The sequence below is a fragment of the Haemorhous mexicanus genome, chromosome 8, assembly GCF_027477595.1.
Source record: "Haemorhous mexicanus isolate bHaeMex1 chromosome 8, bHaeMex1.pri, whole genome shotgun sequence".
NCBI classification, from domain to species: Eukaryota; Metazoa; Chordata; class Aves; order Passeriformes; family Fringillidae; genus Haemorhous; species Haemorhous mexicanus.
Genome location: NC_082348.1, coordinates 19,467,181 through 19,489,139, shown reverse-complemented (window position 1 = coordinate 19,489,139; position 21,959 = coordinate 19,467,181). Strand labels below are relative to the sequence as shown.

The window sequence follows — 21,959 nt, the reverse complement described above, 5'->3', positions numbered from 1 at the left end:
AAGTAAAAATGCAATGTCCTTTCCAGAAAGGGAATCTATTTGGATGGACTTATTCTTCCTTTTGGGACAGAAGCATACTGAGCACTGTCATTTTTCTCACTTCAATTTACAAGCACAACACATACAGGGAAAAACCCCAGATACTGAGACACAGACTCAGAAGGAAAGAACACATGGCTCTTACATTAGTCTACACATGGCTGACAGAAAAGCCAAAAGGTTTGTTTGCACAGCCAACAAAAGCATGACACCTACTGCTGTGCAATACATAAACAGTCCTCCAAGATATCACCACAAATGACAGTCTTCAATGCTTTGAATGTGGAACTATTAAAATTAAAGCTAGGCACATGTGATTTGGGAATGACACCTACACTCATCTCATAAATGTCAGCAAAGACAAGGAGGAATGCGTGAAGAGGGTACAAATTTAACAAGATATGACTCTTGGAAAAGCAGGAGGTAGCCAATGAGCTGCTGTTCCAGCTGTGCATGCAAATCAGGATGCCAAGACCCAGAATGCCTCTTTTGCTAGGAAAACAGACAGCAGCTAGCCCTCCCACAAGAAGGTAAAGAGTTCTTTTGTAATTTTTTTTCTCTGCTACCGGTGACATATACCTGGATAAGCAAAAATGAAGAAAAGCAAGTTCCTTTTATCCTGAAGGAGAAAGAATAACCTGCAGCAACTGGCTACATATTGTTTCACATTCCCATTCCAGCATGCAGTAATCCACTGCAAAGCTGGCATTTAGCTGTAAACCAGCATCTTTTAGGACAGGAGATGATGTCATTTTCTGATTGAAAATGGAACGTGACTTAGAAGATTAAGTTTGTTTAATTTACATGGAAATATATGGAGTTAATCAAAATATCATTGTATTCAAATGCTCATCTAAGCAATTTTCCTGGTATTTAACCAGGAAAAACTGTGAAACAGCTGTAGATGGTCTGACCAAAACCAATTAAATGATTCAGAACACCTGGAACTAAAAATGCTCAAATGCTACTGGTTGGGAAGGAACACAAGGGTATCATTACCTCAAGAAAAACTCTGGATGGAAATAAGGAAGAAACAGGTTGAATGACAGGAATAATTCACAGAAAGTAAAAATACTTCAGCATGTAATTTTAATTGTGGATAGTCCATTGTTTGATTACTTAAAATTAAACACATAATAAAATCATACAAAGCAATCTCTTCCAGTTTGGGAGATGATGTACAGATTTATTTCCATAAATACCAACTGTAAAGTTATATTAAAATGTCTATTTAAAGTTGAATTTTTTTAACCCTGTAGTTCTTATGCAGTTATCAAGCAGTAAAAGCATGTAAATCTGGATTGCTGCACTGAAAAGCAAGACAAGTTAACCACCCTGAAGCTGATCTGCCAGGTTCCCTCATAAGTGCTCTTATGTGTTATAGTACCAATACAGAAGGCAGGATCCAACACCTGAAATTCCTCAAACATGGATAAATAGAAAATTGGTGACACAAGTCTAATTCTAACAGGAAGAGGTCACAAGAAGTACAAGTGACATATCCTAATCTTAGTGGTCAACCACGAGCTCTCTCTCCAGCAGTGCAAGCAGTAAAGAAATGCTGCTCTGGTTTGAGGTATTTTTAATTCTTTGAATGAAAACAAATCATGAGCTCTGTGTGTAAATATGAAAGTAATACATAGCTACATTTAAAATATGTTTAGCTAGCATTTTAAAAGTTATATAACATTGCACCCAGAAATGTATTTTAACACCATTTTTGTATCTTAAATGGCATGTCAAGTTATGGTTGTAAGTAATCATACTTTGATATGTGAAACGTTAGTTTTGAGTCCTTTGTATTTTTAGAAGGGTATTTAATTGTACTGATCAAAAACGTAATTGCTAAAATCCCAACATTACTTATCCTCGTCTAGCATATACCACTTAAAAATAGAGAACAATCCTTTAACTTGATATGAATAGAATTTCATAGCTCTTCTGTATCAGTTAAAATACTCTGAAAGAATACAGGTAGTATTTCTTTTAACAGAATAATACAATAATCTGAGTTAGAGGAGAATTTTAGAGATTGGATGGTCTGACCTCCTGTGAAAAGCAGAACCTTAGAGAGTCCTGCTGAGTGGAACTTCAGTCCTGCTGAACCAAGCCTTGAATATTTCCACTGCTTATGTACTAAAGACACTCAGCAATGAGAGTTTATGAAACTGCAATAAAAAAATGCTACTCAATGGCATCACTTCTATGCTTGCAGTTTCTCTGCAGTCAGCACCTTCCCTGCAGGCCTCAGTAAGTCAGAGTTTAGAAAATTATTTGCTCAGTGAGTATATCAAGTTCTTATGGGAAAACCTGGTATTACAGAAACTCTGAATAGATTAACCATTCAGACTACCTTAACATGAATGGCATAGGAGGGAGGCTGATTTTCTTGGAGAGCATATGTGACACTGACAGCTCTAAAACTACAATCAAACATCACCAAAAAAATGCTGCTGCTTTTGACAGTTTTTTAGAAGTCTAAAGACTATATGAAGAGAAATTCCTGGTTACTGATGTAATAAAAAAAGCTCCTTCAGTGATCTTCTTTTAGGTAAATAAAACTAATGTGTGGCAGAGAGATAAAAAACACTTTGTGATTTAAAAACTAGCAATATGGCAGTGATACAGAAAAAATCTCATTCTGTAGAAGACAGATAAAGTAGATTTGACAATTTAGAAAATGAAAGCCAAACAAGAAATGCAACATAAAATTTTGATTTATGAAAAGCAAAACCTTGAATTAAGAAGAAAACTAAATAAGCATATGACAATGTTCTCTGGGTTTTGTGCCACTGCTACACATAGTAAAAATGAACCAAGAGACACACGTTTTCATCTTGCATAATGCCGGTATATGAAACTCAGAAAATGTAACCTTGATGTACTGAGTATGCACAAAGTCCTTTTTGGAGAGGATGAAATATTCTTAAATGCTTTTTTTTTCATAGAAGAAAGCTGTCTAGTGAGTAATACCATTAGTGAGAAATAAAAAAAAAAATATAAAAAGAAAACATACCCACCTGGCTACAGAATACATAAACAGGAAATCATTGTCAGGTGATCCAGGAGTCTTACTATAATCTGTGTACTTCTTCTGTGTGGTACTTTTTATATCTTTCATTACAGATTCCATTTCTTTACTGAGGTTGGTTTCAGACTATGAACAAAGACACAAAAGAAGATTAGTTAATTTTACCTGAAGTATGCAGTAGCTGATTATAAAGTGTAGCACTTTCACATCTGTAAAACACATTTGCAGGTTATGAAAAAATGTGCATTAAAAGTCAGTATTCTGTCTCTCAAAAGTGTCAGGATATTTTGGAAAGTTTTTCTCATTTGTTCTGAATATGAAAACATAACTGGTTTTTCCATCTCCTAAGTTTAAGAATCTCAGTGCTTGTGCTATTTTAAAGTATATTTGCACTGTACAGGTACACAAAACCACAAAGCATCTCCATCGAGACTTTAAGGTAACAAAACTTAATATAATTTATTCTGTCATTCAGAGGACCTCATGAAGCTTTGTAACACATGAGCATCTGCAAATTGCTCTTTCTGTAAAATGAATAATCCATACCTTACAAAAATAAAAGTTCTTAAGAGACATTGTTCAAATAACTTCCAGTTATGAGACTATTGCTGTTTTTTCATTGCATGAAAATTACAAAAATATTTTATATTACATGACTTTGTTCTATGTGAATCACTATGGAGAAAACTGAAAATGTACTCAATAAAAAAATTATATTAATCACACTTTGTCACAGCTTTCAACTGTTTATTTTTAGTAGGTAATACAGCAAATGCTCTAAGTTTCTTGATAAGAAAACAAGAGTATGTCGCCTTCAATATCAGAAGAAAATGAACTTTCCGAGGTTGCCAGGATTCTAAGAGATCACAAATGCAATATAATGTAAAAACTGAAAGGTAGAGGCAAATTAACAAGGATCTTTCTGCCTTACACTGATGCTTACTGGGAAAGTTCCCAGCTGTTCTTGAAGGTCTTCCACCTCTTGCACAAGATCTTGCATACACTTGTTACTGTGACTTTGCCAAACGCTTCTTTCCATGTTGTTTCCAGGATAACAAGGAAGAACGCTGTTGGCAAACTGCCTACACAGGGGACAGGTAAATTCTCCTTTGTCCACTGAAAAACCCTGGAGGACTTGGTCATTCTGAAAGGAAATAAAAAAGATGGAGCTCAAATTTGTGAATGATTACTGGTTTTTTAGCTTGATACTTCAGGTGTATACTGAAAAAAACTAAGTCTAAGACCTAAAACTGTAAAGAAAGAATAATTAGTTACCCATCTTACTGACAAAGGTCTTAGCTACTAGAGACTGTCTTACAATCCTCCAACTCAATTTTCCTGATTTTTAAGCATTCTCCCTTGTCAACAATATCCCCATAATAAAGTAGAAAGACTTCAATGGAGTATTCCAAGATTTCATGTGTGCTATCTCTTTCTGACAATTCCCATGATGTTTGAGACTCCAAGTACAGGCTGAAAAAAGCCTAATCAAATAGCCATTGGCAGGCAGCATGAAAAGAACCCTGATTATTTAGTGTATCACATGAAGGATGAAAGAATGGGCACAGAAGTACACATCTGGAAAGTGAGGACATATCCTCAGTACTCCTGTAAACTGGCAAGAAACCTTGCTTCAACTTCCTGAGTTGCCTCCGTGGTTTCCCATGTTGACATCTAACTGTATTATGTACAAATAAATGTTTTATCCAGATGAACACAGGTCTATATAAATTATTTCAGTCCTAAAAATGGTAGTAAATAGTCAAAATTATATGCACTTATCTCTGTACTAGTAAAACATGCTAGGATCAGAAGTCCACTTAAATAATCTAGAATCTTCAAGAATACAATTATATGGAGTTACATTTGTTTCAAGTTTAATAGAGAATACACCAAAAAAATTACTTCAGAATTTATATGGTGCAAAAAATCCCTTTTCCAAAATTCTGTAAAGTGAGAGACTACTATGAAAGTCCAGATTTTGCTGCTGTATTCTTAATGTGATTTTTATGTTATTTTATATATATCTTGATGATACAATTACTGCTGCAAGCTAATTTAAATTAATATGAAAAAGAATTCATCATGGGATCCAAGCTGGCACACCTAGTTTCTTTAGAGGTTAAGTTTCACACAGTAGGAGCAATGCTGATACTAAAAATACAAGGAATGGCTCACAGTTTTTCTCAAAATGAAAAGAAATCAACAAAAATTACCAAAAAAATCCTAAACCAGAAAAACAAACTAACAAAAGCCACAAACACTCTCCTCCACCAACCACCCCCCTCCCCCAAACAAACAAAACCCCACCAAAAGACCCACCAAAACCTGAAGAAATATCCTGTAAAATAATCTTGAACAAAAATGCTGGTTCATATGAAACTAGAAGTCATCACTTAGTCTTTATCTTTTTGTGCTGGTTAATTTGCACGAGATTTCTTCTGATACATCAGAATCACAGAAAACAAAGTACTTTTGTTAATAATGTCAAGATGCAATAAGAGATCAAGTTATTAAGTTCTCAAAACATAATGAAACTGTTCTGTACAGGCATACAAAACATTGGATTGATCTGATTTGAACAGCATGAATCCAGCTGATTTCAGTAAAAGCAGTTCAGATCCAAATAAACAACTCTGACCCTCAGTTTTACTTACCCGTAAGGATTCCATGTAAGATTTGTGACAATCTATGTGCAAAGTGTGACCACAAGTTTGTACATAAACACCTCCTTCCCAGCCTATTGACACTGCTTGTAGGCAGGAACTCTACATCAAAGCAACAACAGGGAGAAAAAACAATAGCTGTAATATATAAAGCTATAAAAGAATTTACTAAAATGTCAAGATTTACAAGATGGATAGATTTCTATTTGCATACTACCTAATTAAAGATATTCTGAGGAAATAAATAAAGAAAGAATTTATCAGAAGTGTTTATTTATGCTGACTGACATGGCAGCTCTTATGCTATTCTTTCCATAGTTAAACTTCTGCAGTTCTTGTCACTTAAGATAACTTCTTTAAGGAATCTCTTGTATTACTGCATGAAGGTGGGTCTAACTCCAGCAGCTGTTCCAATAGCAGAAGTGATCCCATTTACATGGGCAATATACTGTTCCAACACATTTCATTCAGTTTTGTAGATAACCAAAATAACAATACCATAGTTATATAATTAAACAAAAAGCTCTTATTAAAATTCATTGTAAACACTTAGGGGTTTTAATGAGTTGTCGAACAGCATCATCTATAACTCATCATAATTGGAAAAGAGAACAAATACTTGTTTAGGGAGCTCAGTTGGATAGTAGGTTTGTTTTAAAAACATTGCCCTTATTGGAAGACTGTATTTACAGCCCACAAGTCCAAAAAAATCACCCCACTGGTATTTTTTTTCAGAAAATAATGAACTGAAGAAACAATCACCTCTGGCAAATTTCTAAAAAAATTCTCAAAAATTCTCTTGCAGAATATCAAACTACAGTCAGTCTAAGTATTAAATTTCCATTTCTCAAAAATTTCATACACAGACTGATAAATACTTTTTGGTTATACATTTAAAGAACAGAGAAAGATTTATGGCTACCAGAATTGGAAAATAATTTTTACTGTGAACTGGCCCTAAAACAGTCTTAATGTATGATGAGTACCGTGAACAGCTCTGATACTTGCATTTTCTAAGGGTGTCTTAGTATGGTTGGGGTTTTTTCCAGCATATGAGCAGGAAATCAAAACAAAAATACAAATTTTAGCTATGGGACATGCTTCTGTTTACCATGCCTCAGCCTGATATTCATAATGTGCTGTACGCCTCTCCGGCCATAAAATAAGAAAGACTTTCTCCTGCTGGTTGCTGCATGATTTAGTAGACTGCAGTACTAATAAGGTTGTATGATATACCTGGCTAGGCCCCACAGGATCAATATGTCATCCAGAAAAAGCATTATTTACTGCACATATCTAATGAGGCTACTGAGTAGCAGTTGCAAAAAGAAAAAGAAAAAAACCCCCAAAAAACACAAACAAAAAACCAAAGAACAAAACAACCTCAAAGTCTGACCCAGAAAGACTTTATTCTATCACTCTTGAGCTCAGAAATAAAGGAGAGTCCAAAGCAAGCCATAGGCTTAGGATGGAGCACACCTATATCAAGCTATTGGTTACAGAGTACTGTGTGATTCTGCAAACAGTCCTATTAATTCAGTATATGAAATTTTATCTCCTAATCTTTAGTCATACCTCTCCATATTAAAAATAATCACTTTCAATAATTTTTCCTTTAATGGGCAAGAACTCTCTTCCTTGACAGCAAGCATCAAATTCCAGCTAAGAAAGTGCAAGATGGAATCTCTATGGAAAGAAGTGATCTGGTTTGCCTGATCTCTAAGCACCATGTAGCTTTTCAATGGTACTTTTGTGGATTTTTTTTCTTCTAGCAGAATAAGCTAGATCATGTTTCATAATTTAAAATTTTTACATCTAAGTGAAATTATTCACTTGCCTCCCAAAATCTATTAGAGGAAGAACACGTGTTAGGGAGAACACAGTTGATAAACAGAAGGACTTCTTATTGCTTAGCTCAGCTGAACCAGACACTCAAGACACTAGCAGATGTTTCCATTTTTATGTCCAAAGCAATTTAACGATTCATTCTTTCAAGCAGAGACTTTTTTTTTAGCATAGTAGTGACCTGAAAACAAAAATAGCTAATTCAACTGATGGTTGAATCAGGACTGGAATTTTTGAAAGTAGGATGCATTTGCTCATTGCATTACAGTGCATGTTAGATGCCCTGTTGGTAGTGTTACTGCACAGAAAGGGAAATACACGCTTTAGTAAGATCAAGCTTTTGGTAACAATTTGCTTGGAACTCCTTCCACTTGTAGTATGCAAAAATGTAAAAATAAAGCTCCACCTGAGCACTACTTCAATGCTTTTTATCACTTCAGCAAGAAAAAATACTAATTAACTATCTGATACACTAAACCAGTATCATCAATGTCAAAAGAAGAAAAGGATGTTCACAAATTCTTTCTCAGCTAAAAAATAGTTTGTTAAAAAAAAATTTTGCTTAGGTTTTTCAGAATTTCATTTTCTAGCAAGGAAATGCATGATATTTTCCTTAGAATAAGATGCTTTCTGAAAAAAATTGACCAATTTTTAGGACTGTATCAAAACAATTATGAATTTTACTCTACATTAATCTACATAAGCGAGCTGGGCTGCAGTTGGCAAATTTTAATTATCTGTGGATGTCATTATGAAAAAGCTATCAACCGTGTCAGAATAAAAGTTGCCAGTTTCTCCACTTTAAAGACAATCTTTAAGCTTCTAAAGGCTCATTATTTAGTTAGATACACTGAAAAGCTGGCACCTCACCTAGGACTAGCCTATAGAAGCTAATTTGGGAAACACAGGTTCCATGTAGCTATCCCTGAAAATGATTTCTCAGAACAGTTGTGTATTATCTTACACAGCTCTTTTAGGCAAGGCAAGGGAAGTCACAGGCAGCCCTTCCACAAAGGTCTACAACTGAGTATGTTCTGCTAAGCACCAAGAATTGGTTCTCAAAATTAAATGAGAAAAGCTGTAACTTGGCTGTGTGAAGTAGTGTAAAACTGTTTGGAACAGCTAACAGAACTGCAAAGCAGACATCTACTATCAATTAACGTAAAATTGAACTTCAGATGTTGTGCAGAGCCAAGGATGCAGTAGAAGAGGTTGCATTCTACTGGTTTCTCCCTCCCATCCACTCCTACTCCCCTTTTCTGTAGTGGCTCAGAAACCTGTTACAGATTAAAACAACTCTTTCCACTTTGCACTTCCAAAATACTTTTACCTGATTAAGTGCAATTCCTTGACTGGGATTTCAGAATGGCTACAAGAGAACTGGTGTTTACTTAGACAGTGAACCCAAATTTCAATTGTGTGGTCACACTGGATAGTGAAATACCTTCTTCTAGAGAGTATCTGTGTGGATGTTTAATGACTGTGTAGCCTGTAGATATACTAGATGCCTACTGCCAAAAACACAATAGGAGAAAGCCAGAAACTATTTAAAAATAAGGAGCCTATCAAATGTAAACACTTCAGAATGACTGCAACATGAAAAAACACTTGCTAAACGTAGAAATGAAACTAGGAGAACTCTAAGTTGCAATTTCATTTCTCTTTTTGCATACAAATTGTTCTTAAGTGCTAGTCTAGTTCCCCTGGAGTCCTTACATCTTTGAAGTAGCGCTGCAGCGTTGTCAAGCGGACGTCGTGCAGCGCCGCGCAGGTATCCCAGGGATAGATCTGCTCCTCTTCAGTCGTGGGCAGTCTCCTGGGCTCGCTGCTATTGCGGCACTGCCCCAACACTGCCAGAAGAGAAGCAGCAACACACAGTGCCATGGGTAACAACAGGCTAAACAACTAAGAAAACAATCAGGCCATTTTGGTTTATAACTATAATGTGCCTTCTCTATGTTAAAAAGAATCTAAAGACTGAAACTTGTTCTTTTGCACTTGTACATTATATTTATTTTTATATATATATAGAGATATATGCATACAAACACCTATATTCACTAACATTCACATCTACACGCAGATACACTGATGGCTGTTTAATTTTCTTTTCCTTCCAGGACTGATTTTCCTGCAGGCCTGTATTTCTGCATTTGCAAAAGCTAACAGAAAGCAGGAAGGAATTAAACAATTTGCTCTTTCCCCAAACTTTTAAAAAGTTCCTTTTGTGACTCATAGAGGATCATCCACTAAAAAAATAGGAAACCCAGTGCTTCCAGACTTCACGAGGCACAAGAGGATTTATGCACACATGCTAAAAGCTGCGAAAACACTGTTTTTTCTACAAGCCACACATTCATACCTGAGGATGCCTGTAATAGTACAACTAGCCCTGTAGGTCTGTCTTCAGTAGAAGGGCCACTTTGCCCACAAATAACACAGTCATATATTGCCTCAGAAACATGCTGTTCCGATGTAGCCACCTCCATGGCAATGTCAGCATCTGGTGATTCTAAAAACAAATAAGAAAATTTATATTAAACAGAAGTAAAGAAATCCAACTGAGGATCTGCATCTGAGGATGTCCAATCCATCTGCATTGAGGCAGTGATGAAAAAAACTACAAAATAATTTCTCTAGTTTATCTACAACTAAAACATTGTCAGTTGCTTGAAACGAATGTTTCTGCTTCCAAGAAAAGACACCTAAAAAATGAAGTACATGTTTTTTCAATAGGCAAAATTACTCCCTATGGAATTAAATGTTTCATTCAAGTTTTGTATTAAACTTGATCTCTTAAAAACTTCTATAAAACAGAGATCTAACTTGTATCTCATTAGATATACTGAAGACTTTGAACATAAGAGAGATGAAGGACAACAATATGACTCTCTAGTAAAACCAGATTAGCTGATTGAAACAACCATTTGAAGGAAAAATGGCTATCTGTTTTCTTCATGGTCCACATTGCTCCTTCCTAGGTGCACAGAAATGTTCAAGGCTAAGGCCCAGCTCTGAAGTATCAAAGCCATTGCACTTCACATAGCGTCAAACACATGACAGTGGTGCTGATTTCAGGGCAAGCCATTTTGTGTTATGTCACAAAGTGAATAATTCTTTATTGATTTGAAAGAACAGCACCTTAGGACTAAATAATCCACTCCTGCTGCACACACAGTCTCCTGACCTAGAATATGTGGGTTCTTTGCATCTCTCCTAGAACAAAATTTTTCTAAAGGATAACACTTCCTCCCTAACTTCAACCATACCCTTTATCCCTCTGATTAAGTAGGCTGAATTACTGAATAGGGAATCCAAAAACCTGGAGTACAGCAACAGTCCTCATGCAGAATTGTTTTTAGGGGAACGCCTGTCTTCTGAAAGTCTACTACAAGTTTGGCACAGGAGGCTGCTGCCATAAGGAGAGGTGTGTTGGGTGCCAGGCAGAATATTTCTTTGCTATAAAAAGCTCTATGCAATGCTCTTGCTCACAGGGCTGAATCAAAATTACACTGTTTCAGAAAGTACTGATTTCCTAGTCAGTTATTGAGGGCCATATGAAAATGAGCCCTGATCTTCACTGACGTGCAGTTGTTAATATTGTACACATGTCTGTCACCATCTAGTGGCAGCCAGATGTACAATGAAATAAAAAGCACAATGCATCAACTGCAAATATCCAAACATCCAGGAAGCTTAGAAGCAAATGGCAGCAGAGAAGGGAGCATAAAATAGCATAAAAAATGCTATTTTTTTATATTGAACATCACCTCATAATTGTGTAATGCAAGATCATGTACACCTATGTATCAAATGCCAGAAGCAACAAGGACTAGAGTTCCAGCTTTCTTTTCCCTCCTTTTCTAAAATATTGTCAATGCAACAGAAAATATGCAACCATTCAACATTTTTCAGAAGTGTAGAAAGAGAATACAATGTATCAATCTGATTTAGAGCAATTCAATGGAAGTCATCAAAATCTGTCAATATTTAATTTACAAAATACCATTAATTCATCACAAATTGCCTATTTTTTAACTTGAAGGAAAAAAAAACCCAGAACTTTGGATTGAAAAGGTGTTTAAAATCCATTCAATATATGAAATTTATACTTTTATTGCCTATAGGGAACGGGCACATAAAAATCAGGCTAATTTAATTTTAGAACTCAATGATTTAGTCCATGCTTCCTTCACAACTACTGAGATGTGGATGTAGCTAGGCTATTCTGGCAAACAAACTTTCAAGGAAAGTAAGCTACTAGCACCAAGGAAGACTTCCTAATAAAATAACTTGCACCTGAGCTAGTAAAAGAAAAAGGGATATCGGGAAGAAATTTAAATTAAACCAGAACAACTGTAACCAAACAAAACCCCTCACTTCTTTTGAATGGACCCTGATAAACCTCAATTACTCACTTAAGCTAGCTCCAAAGATTTAACCTAATTGATTTCACAGACTTGTCCTAACGATGGTAGTGAGTAAAGGAGGAGACAACGAAAAATTCAAGGTAAGACACATGGTACTGCTATCAGTTCACCAAGTTTCTGTCATGGGATTTGTCTTTTGTTGTAGTATACCTCATCCTCTTTCAGTGGGTTCTAGAACTTTTCTTTGTCCTTGGGAATTAATTCACAAGTCTGTATAAATATGAACCATAAAACACTGAAGGAGGATAGACAAATTTAAACTGTGACAGAAATCCAGGGAAGAGCCAAACCCTGTAGCTCCCAAGAGTTTTTTAAAAGTTAATTATTTAGTTCTTGGTTTAGTTTTGTACCAATAGAAGTAGAGACACAAAGCTACAAAAACTTAGCACTTCCTATCTCCTAACAAATTACTGCTCACTCTGCTAAAAACTAGCACATTGATGTACTGCAGAATGCATTGCTACCTGAATCTAATTTCATTTCTACTCTCCAGAGCTAAGGATGCATTCTGTTATTTGCTCCACCCAGCAAACCCCCCAAACCAAAAGGGCTTTGTAAACACAGTACATATGGTTCACAATCTCCACTGACTGTAGTCAACATTTGTCCTGCTGCACACATTGTGTCAGAGAGGCCCCTTGGTATCAAAGCAACCATTAGTATGCTAATATTCTTTGCCCTGACCCAGCATATACATTCTCAAGAGATCAGTACCTAATTTATTTTTCTATCTGGGTTCAGAAGATTGAGTGTTAGGAAATATATGTCACCTTGCATTAAGACTCTGCACTTCTTTTTAAGTCTAACTAAGGAATGTTTCATGAAGGACAAAATGGCATCCTGCTAAGACACACATTGTAAGGAAGACAGAAAAGATCATCTGCAGACTTATCAGGATGCATTAAAAAAGTTTAAAAATCACACTGGCCACTTCAGAGATGTGAAAAGTATTGAAGAAATCAATCTTACATTTATAATTAACAACTTTACCTATTTACAATTTTTCAGTATGATAAGTAGTTCAGCAGCTTGCCTGGAACAGATCATATGTTGTTTTTATAAAATTCAGATAGATCTTCACAAATATAACTGTAATTTGTTAAAGGCTACTATTAACCTAGAACTGAGTGGTTTAGTTTTGTTCTTATCAAGTCCCTTCTGAAGGTTATGAAGTTTTAAAAAATCTCTTACACAGAGTTCCACACCACAAGATAACCCATGGTCCTGCCCAGGGGCAGTGCTTCTGAAGAGCTCAGAGGAGCTGTAACCAGGAGCTGTAACCAGGAGCAGGGAGACATCTGGAGCTGAAACCAACACCACATTTTTGACTCTCTGGACAGTCCCTCAGACACATTAAGAGCTCTATCTGCTGTTTTTAGAACACTTTTCTTGGTTTATTTGTCTCCTTTTTTGTTTATCCTGCAGTCAAACAGCTAAAGACAGCACAGTGGATGCTGTTCTATCCTAGTTCATTAACATAACTGTTTCTAAATTTCACCTAATTACTTCCAGGCAAGCTTGAATGGCAATGCAGTTCTGCAGATGTCACAGAATATAAATAGAAAGTAACAGGGGGCACAAATGGAAAGTGCTACATAATTGGATTTTTTTTTTCTACAGTAACTATGTGAAAGAAAATGCCAACCTTTATTTTCAGAATCTCAGATGAATTTATGTATGTCAATTCAAATAAATAAGTGCTACTAGTAAAATGAGACACATTTAATATTGAATAATTAACATTTAATTAGGTAACTTCCTTTTAAGCCATATTTCATTGCAACTTCCCAACAATCAAAGAGGAATACCTCAGGGGATTCACGGTGCCTCTGTGCACTTTATTAAAGACCTTAAAAACTAAGAAGTGTATGGGTTATAATAAAATAACCATTAAGCTTTGGCTATTCTCCATTATTCCTATCTCTTCTTAGGCACGTTTATTTTCAGAATATTTCCAATATTTCTTCTACTCTGTCAACAGAAAGGTATCATGAAGTTTTTAAGTGACATACCCCAAACCAATTACAACAGTTCTCACATTTTGCCAGTGATAATGATATAAATTTGCCCAAATGACACCAACTGAAGGGAGCTGAGGCCTCACCATCCCTGCATTTTTGACAGTATTACTGTTACAACAAGTGAACAAAATTAAGAAATAAACCTACTACTGGGCTTCAATGTATAAGAAAAGTAACAGGCAACAAACTTTGTGTGAGGGGGAGTGAATTCCTACTGATTTTAGTATGAAAGGATTTTTTTTTTTTACTTTCTAACAGCTATTTCAGCACTGTTATGCTATGATTCAGGGTAACCCTATGAATTACATAAGAGTAGTTTTGAATTGAATCACTCAAGAAATACTAGTTTCAAAATTCTTACTGTGTTTTGTGCTTTAAAATTAGAATAACAATATTTCTGCAACATTTTCAGTCATTTTCTGTATCATATAGAGACTGAATTCACAGCTAAACAAACCACTTAGATTCAACAAACTGAACAAAATATTCCTGGCAAAAATTAATCTAGATTTTTAAACAAACCTCATGCACTATAATGGTATATAAGCTTACTTTCTGAGAGCTATTTTAATGCCAGAAACATAAAAGCTGGTACTGCACTATAGTACTACTTCAGTGTATTTTCATAACAAAGTCAGAAAATGGAATGACAACATAGAAGACACTGAAAACAGTGAAAAGGCAAAGTAATTATTAGGAACACAATGCCTGGAATTCTACTAAGTTGTTGCCAACGTCTTTATGAAGAATTAACTTTATGAAAATGTAGTTCATGAAGTTGATTCTATCTAGTGCTGTGCATGATCTGGTATAACTGACAATAAACACTACATTTTACATTTAGGCATCTGGAGTTACTAATTCTTTAAATACTAAGAAGCAAGTGATTTAAATCTTGCATGCCCAAGAACTTTTTAACAACAGTCATAAAAATAAAGGCCCAGGTCTGCCTACCTGAGAATTCAATATAATTAACTAAAAGCTAAGTATTCAGTCCTTCACAAAAATAAATGCTGTGTAATTCACTCATTTAGCTACCATGATTTGTCCACAAATCAAAGCAGTTATCTTAAAACATAGCTTATAAAATCTATGCATGGAATTATTTATGCACATTTACGTACATATGCAAATACAGCTCTATAGCTATTGACAGGTACATCTCCTCCATATATATATATATATATATCTAGATCTAGATTTAGATATATATCTGATTTCATATATAAACCATCAACTTCAAAGTTGAGATATGATAAATTCAAAATATAAGTGACTGAAGATTCCAAGTTTCCCAGTTACTTTCAATTAGCCATGACCATATAAAAACTTAATTTTTAACAAGGAGAACTGCAAGGTTCTTCTCCCCTTCTTCCTTACTTCAACAATTGGATTACAAATAGCTGCCATTTAGTGAGGTTGACTTACAATACAAAGTTCACAGATGAAAATTAGAGTGTTGCACACCCTCCAAACATATCATATATAGAGTGATTAATTTCATAGAATCTTAGTGATTTTGGGTTGGACAGGATCTTAAAGACTGTCAGGTTCCAACCCTCCTGCTGTGGGCAGGGACATCTTCCACTAGGGCAGGTTGCTCAGAGCCCCATTCAAGATAGCTAAGGTGTCCAAACCTTAGTAAGTATAAATGAATCAATCTTCTCAGCAACCTATGAACTGAAGGGAATTTTAAAAGACCGATTTGTTTTCAGCAAATACAGTTGTCAAAATATTTCTAAGCAATGCTTAAATTCAAATCAAAACGTCACAGCAGATGATACTTGATGGAAGGTGGGGGAAGATTCCAGCTTTTTCTTACCTTCCAGAAATGCTAGTTTTCTATGAAGTGACCCAAATGACAAAAATATTTACCATTCCTCAGCTGAACACAAACTAATCAGGATTATGCACTTCTACACAGGAGAATCTGAGAGAACTCACCCTCAAGAAAAACAAGACCTGATTGTGTGTAAAGACAGTATTTGAAATAGAATACAACATTATCACTTATAGCAACTGAGGTGATGTAAAAATTATGCTTTCCTCAGATCCATAAGCACATTTAAAAGCTAAAATTTTCACCATATTGAACTTTGAGGCTCTATGGAGAAATAATCTTAAATTTTATTACTACAGATTAAAGAAAAAATACAATCTTAAAAAGACAAGCTAATTTGGGGACAATTTTATATTAAAGGTAAATATTTTAAAACACATCACACATTTAATCATTTCATGTACTGTATATTAACAAAAACTAGGAATAAATTTATGTCCTACAGATTTAATCTGTTCTTTAGCAATTCTGTATTCAGCAATATCTGTCCTATAAACAAAGAGAAGCTCCCTAAGAAGAGTGAAGCTAACAAGTGGATACAAAAGCAGAATCTGAGGGAGGGTTTCCTGTTTGGTTAATTGGTTGGGGTTTTTTTGTGTGTGTCTTTGTTTTTTAAATTGAGTAGAAACCTTAATACTAACATGTAGGAAAAGACATCAAAGCAAGCAAGTCAATCACACAAAAACTTACCAACATCCATGGCAGTCTCCATGAAGCTTTTCTGCCTCGAGGCAAATTCAGCCAACAGTTTCTGTTGCCTTTCTCTAGCCTTCTGTCGTCTAGGTGAAAGAAGGGGGAAGAAGAAAAAATAAACATACCTAACGGAGAAAAAAGCCTTGAAAATGTCAAGCTGATTACAATTACCACCTTAAACAGTATCATTCCAAATTAAGGTTGATCTAAAGGAATAATTACCAAGCCTAAAAAAGGATTCTTTTGCTTTTCTAAAGCAGAATTTTAAAAGAAATTAGTGTTACTTTCTTTTGAGTCTGAAAAAACTGAATAAAATCCTGTCCTAAAACACCGTTCAAGTGTGTTCACCACAAGATCTTTTAACAGATTAGGCCATAACATCACAAGAAAAGGAACTCAATACCTTAATATTGAAACTTTTGTATCTGTTACACATGGGATGAAAAGCAGAGAGCAATGTCATTTGTACAAAAATGAGTACTTCTGTGAGAAGCCAACATTTGCCAGTTAAGAATAACAACAACAAAATAAGCCCACCTCACTCCCTTTTGATATCAAGCTTTTGATGGCATGGGAAACAATTATGAATAATTTATTTTCCAGCTAAGCCCCCTCACAGTGGTCCCTTCTCGCCACTCCCACCCAAAATACTGCCCACCAACAGCTTCTAGACTGGGATTGAAAGAACCTTGAGACTGCCTCCAGATTAAAAGCCCTTATTTCCCTGAAGCCAAGCTGACTTCACTAACTTCTCCTCATTGTTTGTCACAGCTCTGGGTTTATAAATGGAAAACACCAGACTCACTCTTCTCTATTCTTCTATTTAAACAGTTTCAGTGACCTGTACAAGGCTGTATGACCAGCTGTATAACTCCCTATGTAAATACATACTGCAGGGGGTAGAGGAATATTGATGGATGTAAAACAATAAATAGACATTAATTTTCTTTACTTTGACATGAATTTACAAATAGAGGAAATGGGAGAGTGGAAGTGAGAAAACCAAACAAAAAGCTGCTCACCACACAGAAAATGTCCTCAGCTGAGGGGGTTTACACAGCACCTTCCCAGTGCAGCTACAGACGTTCTATCATAGCTACAAATTCTGTGCATCAGCGTTTACAATGCATTTTTCCACTGCTCAGAGATGATTCAGATAACTAACACGGGCTTTAAAAACATCACTTGGTGTCTGATACCCGGATGGGTGAGTCCCCTTTAGTCTCAAGCACTGTGTGATTATCAGTGTCCTGGCACAGGAACTGGCATGCACAGGCCCAAAGCAGCTCACAGAGTGTAACCTGTCATCCTGAGGTGACTTGTTTGTAAGTCAAAGCTTCTATTTTGTTTTCTTAAAGGCACCTGAAAGACCCAAATATCTCTGGCCATTTGTCTGCAACATTTTACAGTCACCATTTCTCAAAATAACTTCTATTTATGACATCACTAAGATTCATTATTCTGAGGATCAGACCAGAGCATTCATTAGATTTGATTTTATTTATTTCTCCCTGGAAACTTCTCAACACCTCAACTAAAAGCAGAGTGACTGTAAATAGATGCATTTAATAACAAGACATAAACAAACTCTGACAGATTCAGTACAGCTCAGTAATTTTCCATGATGGCCCATGGGAATATGACACTGCAATTGAAAAAATACTGCAAGCAGCTCAAGCTTGCTTCTAGTCCTGTATTTCAGTTTCTATGGCAACAATCCATTGCCTGAGTGATGCCATTATATGTTGAAGCTAAAAAAAGGTGATTGCTTAACGTTCACAGTCTGCTCAGTCTTCACTGACACAAAACTGGAATTGGGGGGAAAATTAAAACAATTGAAACATTAAAAATTGCAGCCTGGCTTTATGAACATTGTCACTCTACGGGTTTAGTCATTTCAGTTATCACACTGTCCTTCAATAAACTTCATGGATCCACCAAGATAATAATCATTCAGAACAACAAAAAATGGGAAACAGTAATTTTTACCATTATTTTAGCCTCCAAACTTAACTGAAAACTTAGTGGGCCTCCCACAGATCCTTGAAAACATCACATCCTTTTACAGAGGAAAAGGAATGACCTTACCCTTTTACTATATGAAAAGTTACTTGTTTCATCCATGCCCCTGCTTCTCCCGTACATAAATCCAGCACTATTGAGTACTACATTAATGATTAGGTGCCCAAGATGTAGCTGTGTTCTATCTAAAGCAGCTATTCATTCTGGCTCTTTCTGATTAGCAATTTTACATGCTAAACCCTGACTATTTCTCTCATTAAATGAACTATTACAAACAATGTTGAAAATTATACTAGTAAATAAACACTAGCAAGACAAAAATAATTTTACTTTGTAAAGAATGTAACATACAAATCTGTTAAACCTATTTGCCATATTCTTATGTGTTATCTTCCAGTACAGTGTAGGCCTTAGACATATCAGAGAGATTTTAATGAAAAATTTATTTTCAAACAAATAAAATAGCAGAAATATAAAAGAATAAAAGAATAAAAGAAACCAACTGCGTCAGAGGACTGCACTTTTCTACTCAAATTTCTAGAACCATAACTACATATTCTGGTTACATAAACCCTTCAAAATACTGCATGAACAAGTACTCAATTGTCTTCTCGTCCACTCCAGCCTGTGTTCTCTACTTCAGCTACTGTGCTAAGTGCTTTGACCTGAATTCCTCACTTTGTATGCCCTAACCTTCTAACTCTATGCACTGTCCACTCTCTTCAAACCCCATGTTCCAGCCCTTTGCACCAGCCAAGTGTCAGTCTCTTCCACTCCAGCCAACTCTTCTTTGCGGCTGAGTCTGACATCCGCCAAATGTCAATCTCTGTCTCTCATACCCTCCAGACATTCGCATTCCTATTCCACATTCTCCTTCTCTCAAGACCTCATTCTTCCCCACTGAGATTTTCTCTAAAATTTGTGTTTTTTCATTTGCTACTCTTCTCTGAGTATGTGTGTCCTGACAATGCAGTTCTTCCTATATCTTCATAACATCCCCACTTGCCAGATTGAGTCTTCCCGCATGACCTGATCACGTGCCCTGGCATCTTCTCTGTTTTCCACTAGTACACTGACCACAAGGTTTCTCCTTCCCTCCCAGTTTCAACACTATCCCTGTCATTTCTAGCTTTCACCTCTTTGTCAGCTCTAGTTGCCATCCCCTAGCTGATTCCTCTTCCATAGAACTCTCAAGCCAACACAATATTTGCTGAAAGCCCATGAGAAGCAGGGTCTCCGCATTCAGCTTCAATACTGCCAGTATTCTGGGGACATTCAAGACTCATTATGTCCCAAATTAAACTCAAAACTGTCCAAACTTTAAAAAAAAAACAAAACCAAATTCAGCCCTACACAGATACCTGGCACGTGTGTTTTCAGGCAACATAATAAGAAAATACAAATTTTTTTTTTTAATAAAAATTTTTTAAAAATTGAGAACATACTTTTAAAATTGAATGGGTCAGACAAGGAAAAAAAAAGGTAGAATTATTAAACTCATATATATTAAACAAAACCCGAAAACAATCATGGTGGGATGTGTGCATGTGAATGAACACACAATACAAATAAAAATTCTAACTTATCTTCAGGTTAAGCCACAAAAGCTAACACAATCTTAATTCTACACCTTTTTATGTATGAGTTTTATAAAACATAAAGGCAAAGCATGTATATCACATAAAATTATTATTAAATTTTCTAATTTAAATATTTTAAATAGCAAGGTACAGATTCTTCCTCAGTACCCATGTAAATCATGTATATTCCAATCAGATAAAGAGAACTGTAGAATTAAGACTTATTCTTTTAGTATGTAATTCATACAAAATCCTAAAGATCAATCAATAGATCAATCAAACGACACACACTGTCCTTCTACTGCTCCTTTATCTTGTTATTAAAGTTACCTTTCTTCTTTATCCAAAGTTTTCTTCTCTGCAGAACTGATCTTTTTTGGTGGCACAGGAGGTGTCACCTTCCTGCATATCTCTTCAATGATTCGTTTATTCAATCTGCTCTGTACAGCAGCTTTCAGTAAAATCCTTTCTACTGCCGTCATTCCATCTCCGTGAGAGTATCTCGGAATTTCTGGGTGGATTAAAACATCCACATCATCCAGCCATGGGGGATAGTAAGAGTTCTGTTTTCCTGAGAGTTTGTGATGCAATTTAATCAGCAAAGACAGTATGCTTTCCTTGACTTCTAGAATGGCTGTGGTTAACTGTGGGGTTGCACCAGGTGCTGACCATTTCATCGACGTTTTGGGCCGAACCACCTGATTTGCCTCGCTGGTGTTCCGATTGATGATCTCCTGAAATTTCTTCCTGCGCTCTGCGACCAAACTGAACACTTGAGCTGTCCCTGAGTTCTTGGGGAAAAAAATTATCATGATTAATTTGCAAAAATACAAGTATAAACAACACACATTTCTAAAACTACAGAAAATATTTGAAGCTAGGAAGAAAAGCATGAAACTTAAAGATTCTTCTCCACTCCCAAAATGTATTGAAAATTAGGATAACAAAATACTAAACCTGCATACTGTATGTTTATACAAGTCTGTTATATGCAACTTCATAAAAAGCCAAGTACCCAAGGAAAATATCCATACTGGAACAACTAACTGGTTTTACTCTAGTCTAACTTACAATTCTGTTATCCAGGTAATATTTCCTTAGTTTTTCTAGACTGGTAATGATTTCAGTATCTTTATGTCATTTAAATGCCTTTATTCAAATCTAGTGAGCACTGTTGTACAGTTTAACTTGTTATGTCACGCGGGTGTATACAGGTGAGCCCACACATCCTCATGAACATTGTGCATTTTATCTGGATTTATTAGGTAAGATCCAGAAGCCACATAACCCAGTTTTACCAGCAGAACTTGCTATCCAGGCCATGTGAGCCTATGAGTGCAGTTACATTAATGACAGAGCCCATTTAGATCTATCTTATAATACTTGCAGTATCATATTAAGGATGCATATACCAAATCCACAGCAGAAAGATATTTTTCCAGGGTTTTGAACATGAAATTCAGCACACTAACATCTTACCCTCTCTTCCTCAGAGAAGAGATTAAGAGATATCAAATATAAAAATTCAATTCTGACAATCATCTCACCCACCTTCTTTATGTTTTAATCTATTTTATACCATGTCCCTACTTTAGATTTTGTCTATTTTTCTGACATGAACATGCAAAAGAAATATCCACTGTATTTTGCTACATCTGGCACACAGTAATCTGAAGTGCTGTATACAACAGATAAAAAACCAACACTGACCCAGAGATTGTATCATCTACTGGCCATAAATCTTTCAGGATCCCACCATTTATGTATTCCGTTGTTTTCACAACAACAACAA

General features: G+C 35.7%; 1 protein-coding gene across 4 annotated transcripts in view; it reads right to left on the bottom strand.

Annotated features, from left to right (window-relative positions):
• The window catches only part of UBR3 (ubiquitin protein ligase E3 component n-recognin 3), a 98,119-nt gene that overhangs the window by 31,703 nt on the left and 44,457 nt on the right, over positions 1-21,959 (bottom strand). For 2 of the 4 annotated variants that reach the window (XM_059853047.1, XM_059853049.1), the window contains 7 exons: positions 20,498-20,958; positions 16,563-16,651; positions 9,944-10,093; positions 9,298-9,431; positions 5,728-5,838; positions 4,002-4,214; positions 3,060-3,196 (listed from right to left, as the gene is read on the bottom strand). In XM_059853047.1, coding sequence (XP_059709030.1) covers positions 3,060-3,196; positions 4,002-4,214; positions 5,728-5,838; positions 9,298-9,431; positions 9,944-10,093; positions 16,563-16,651; positions 20,498-20,958 — 1,295 coding nt within the window. The remainder of the gene's footprint in view (positions 1-3,059; positions 3,197-4,001; positions 4,215-5,727; positions 5,839-9,297; positions 9,432-9,943; positions 10,094-16,562; positions 16,652-20,497; positions 20,959-21,959) is intronic. The other 2 variants (XM_059853048.1, XM_059853050.1) reach the window with 1 other exon arrangement.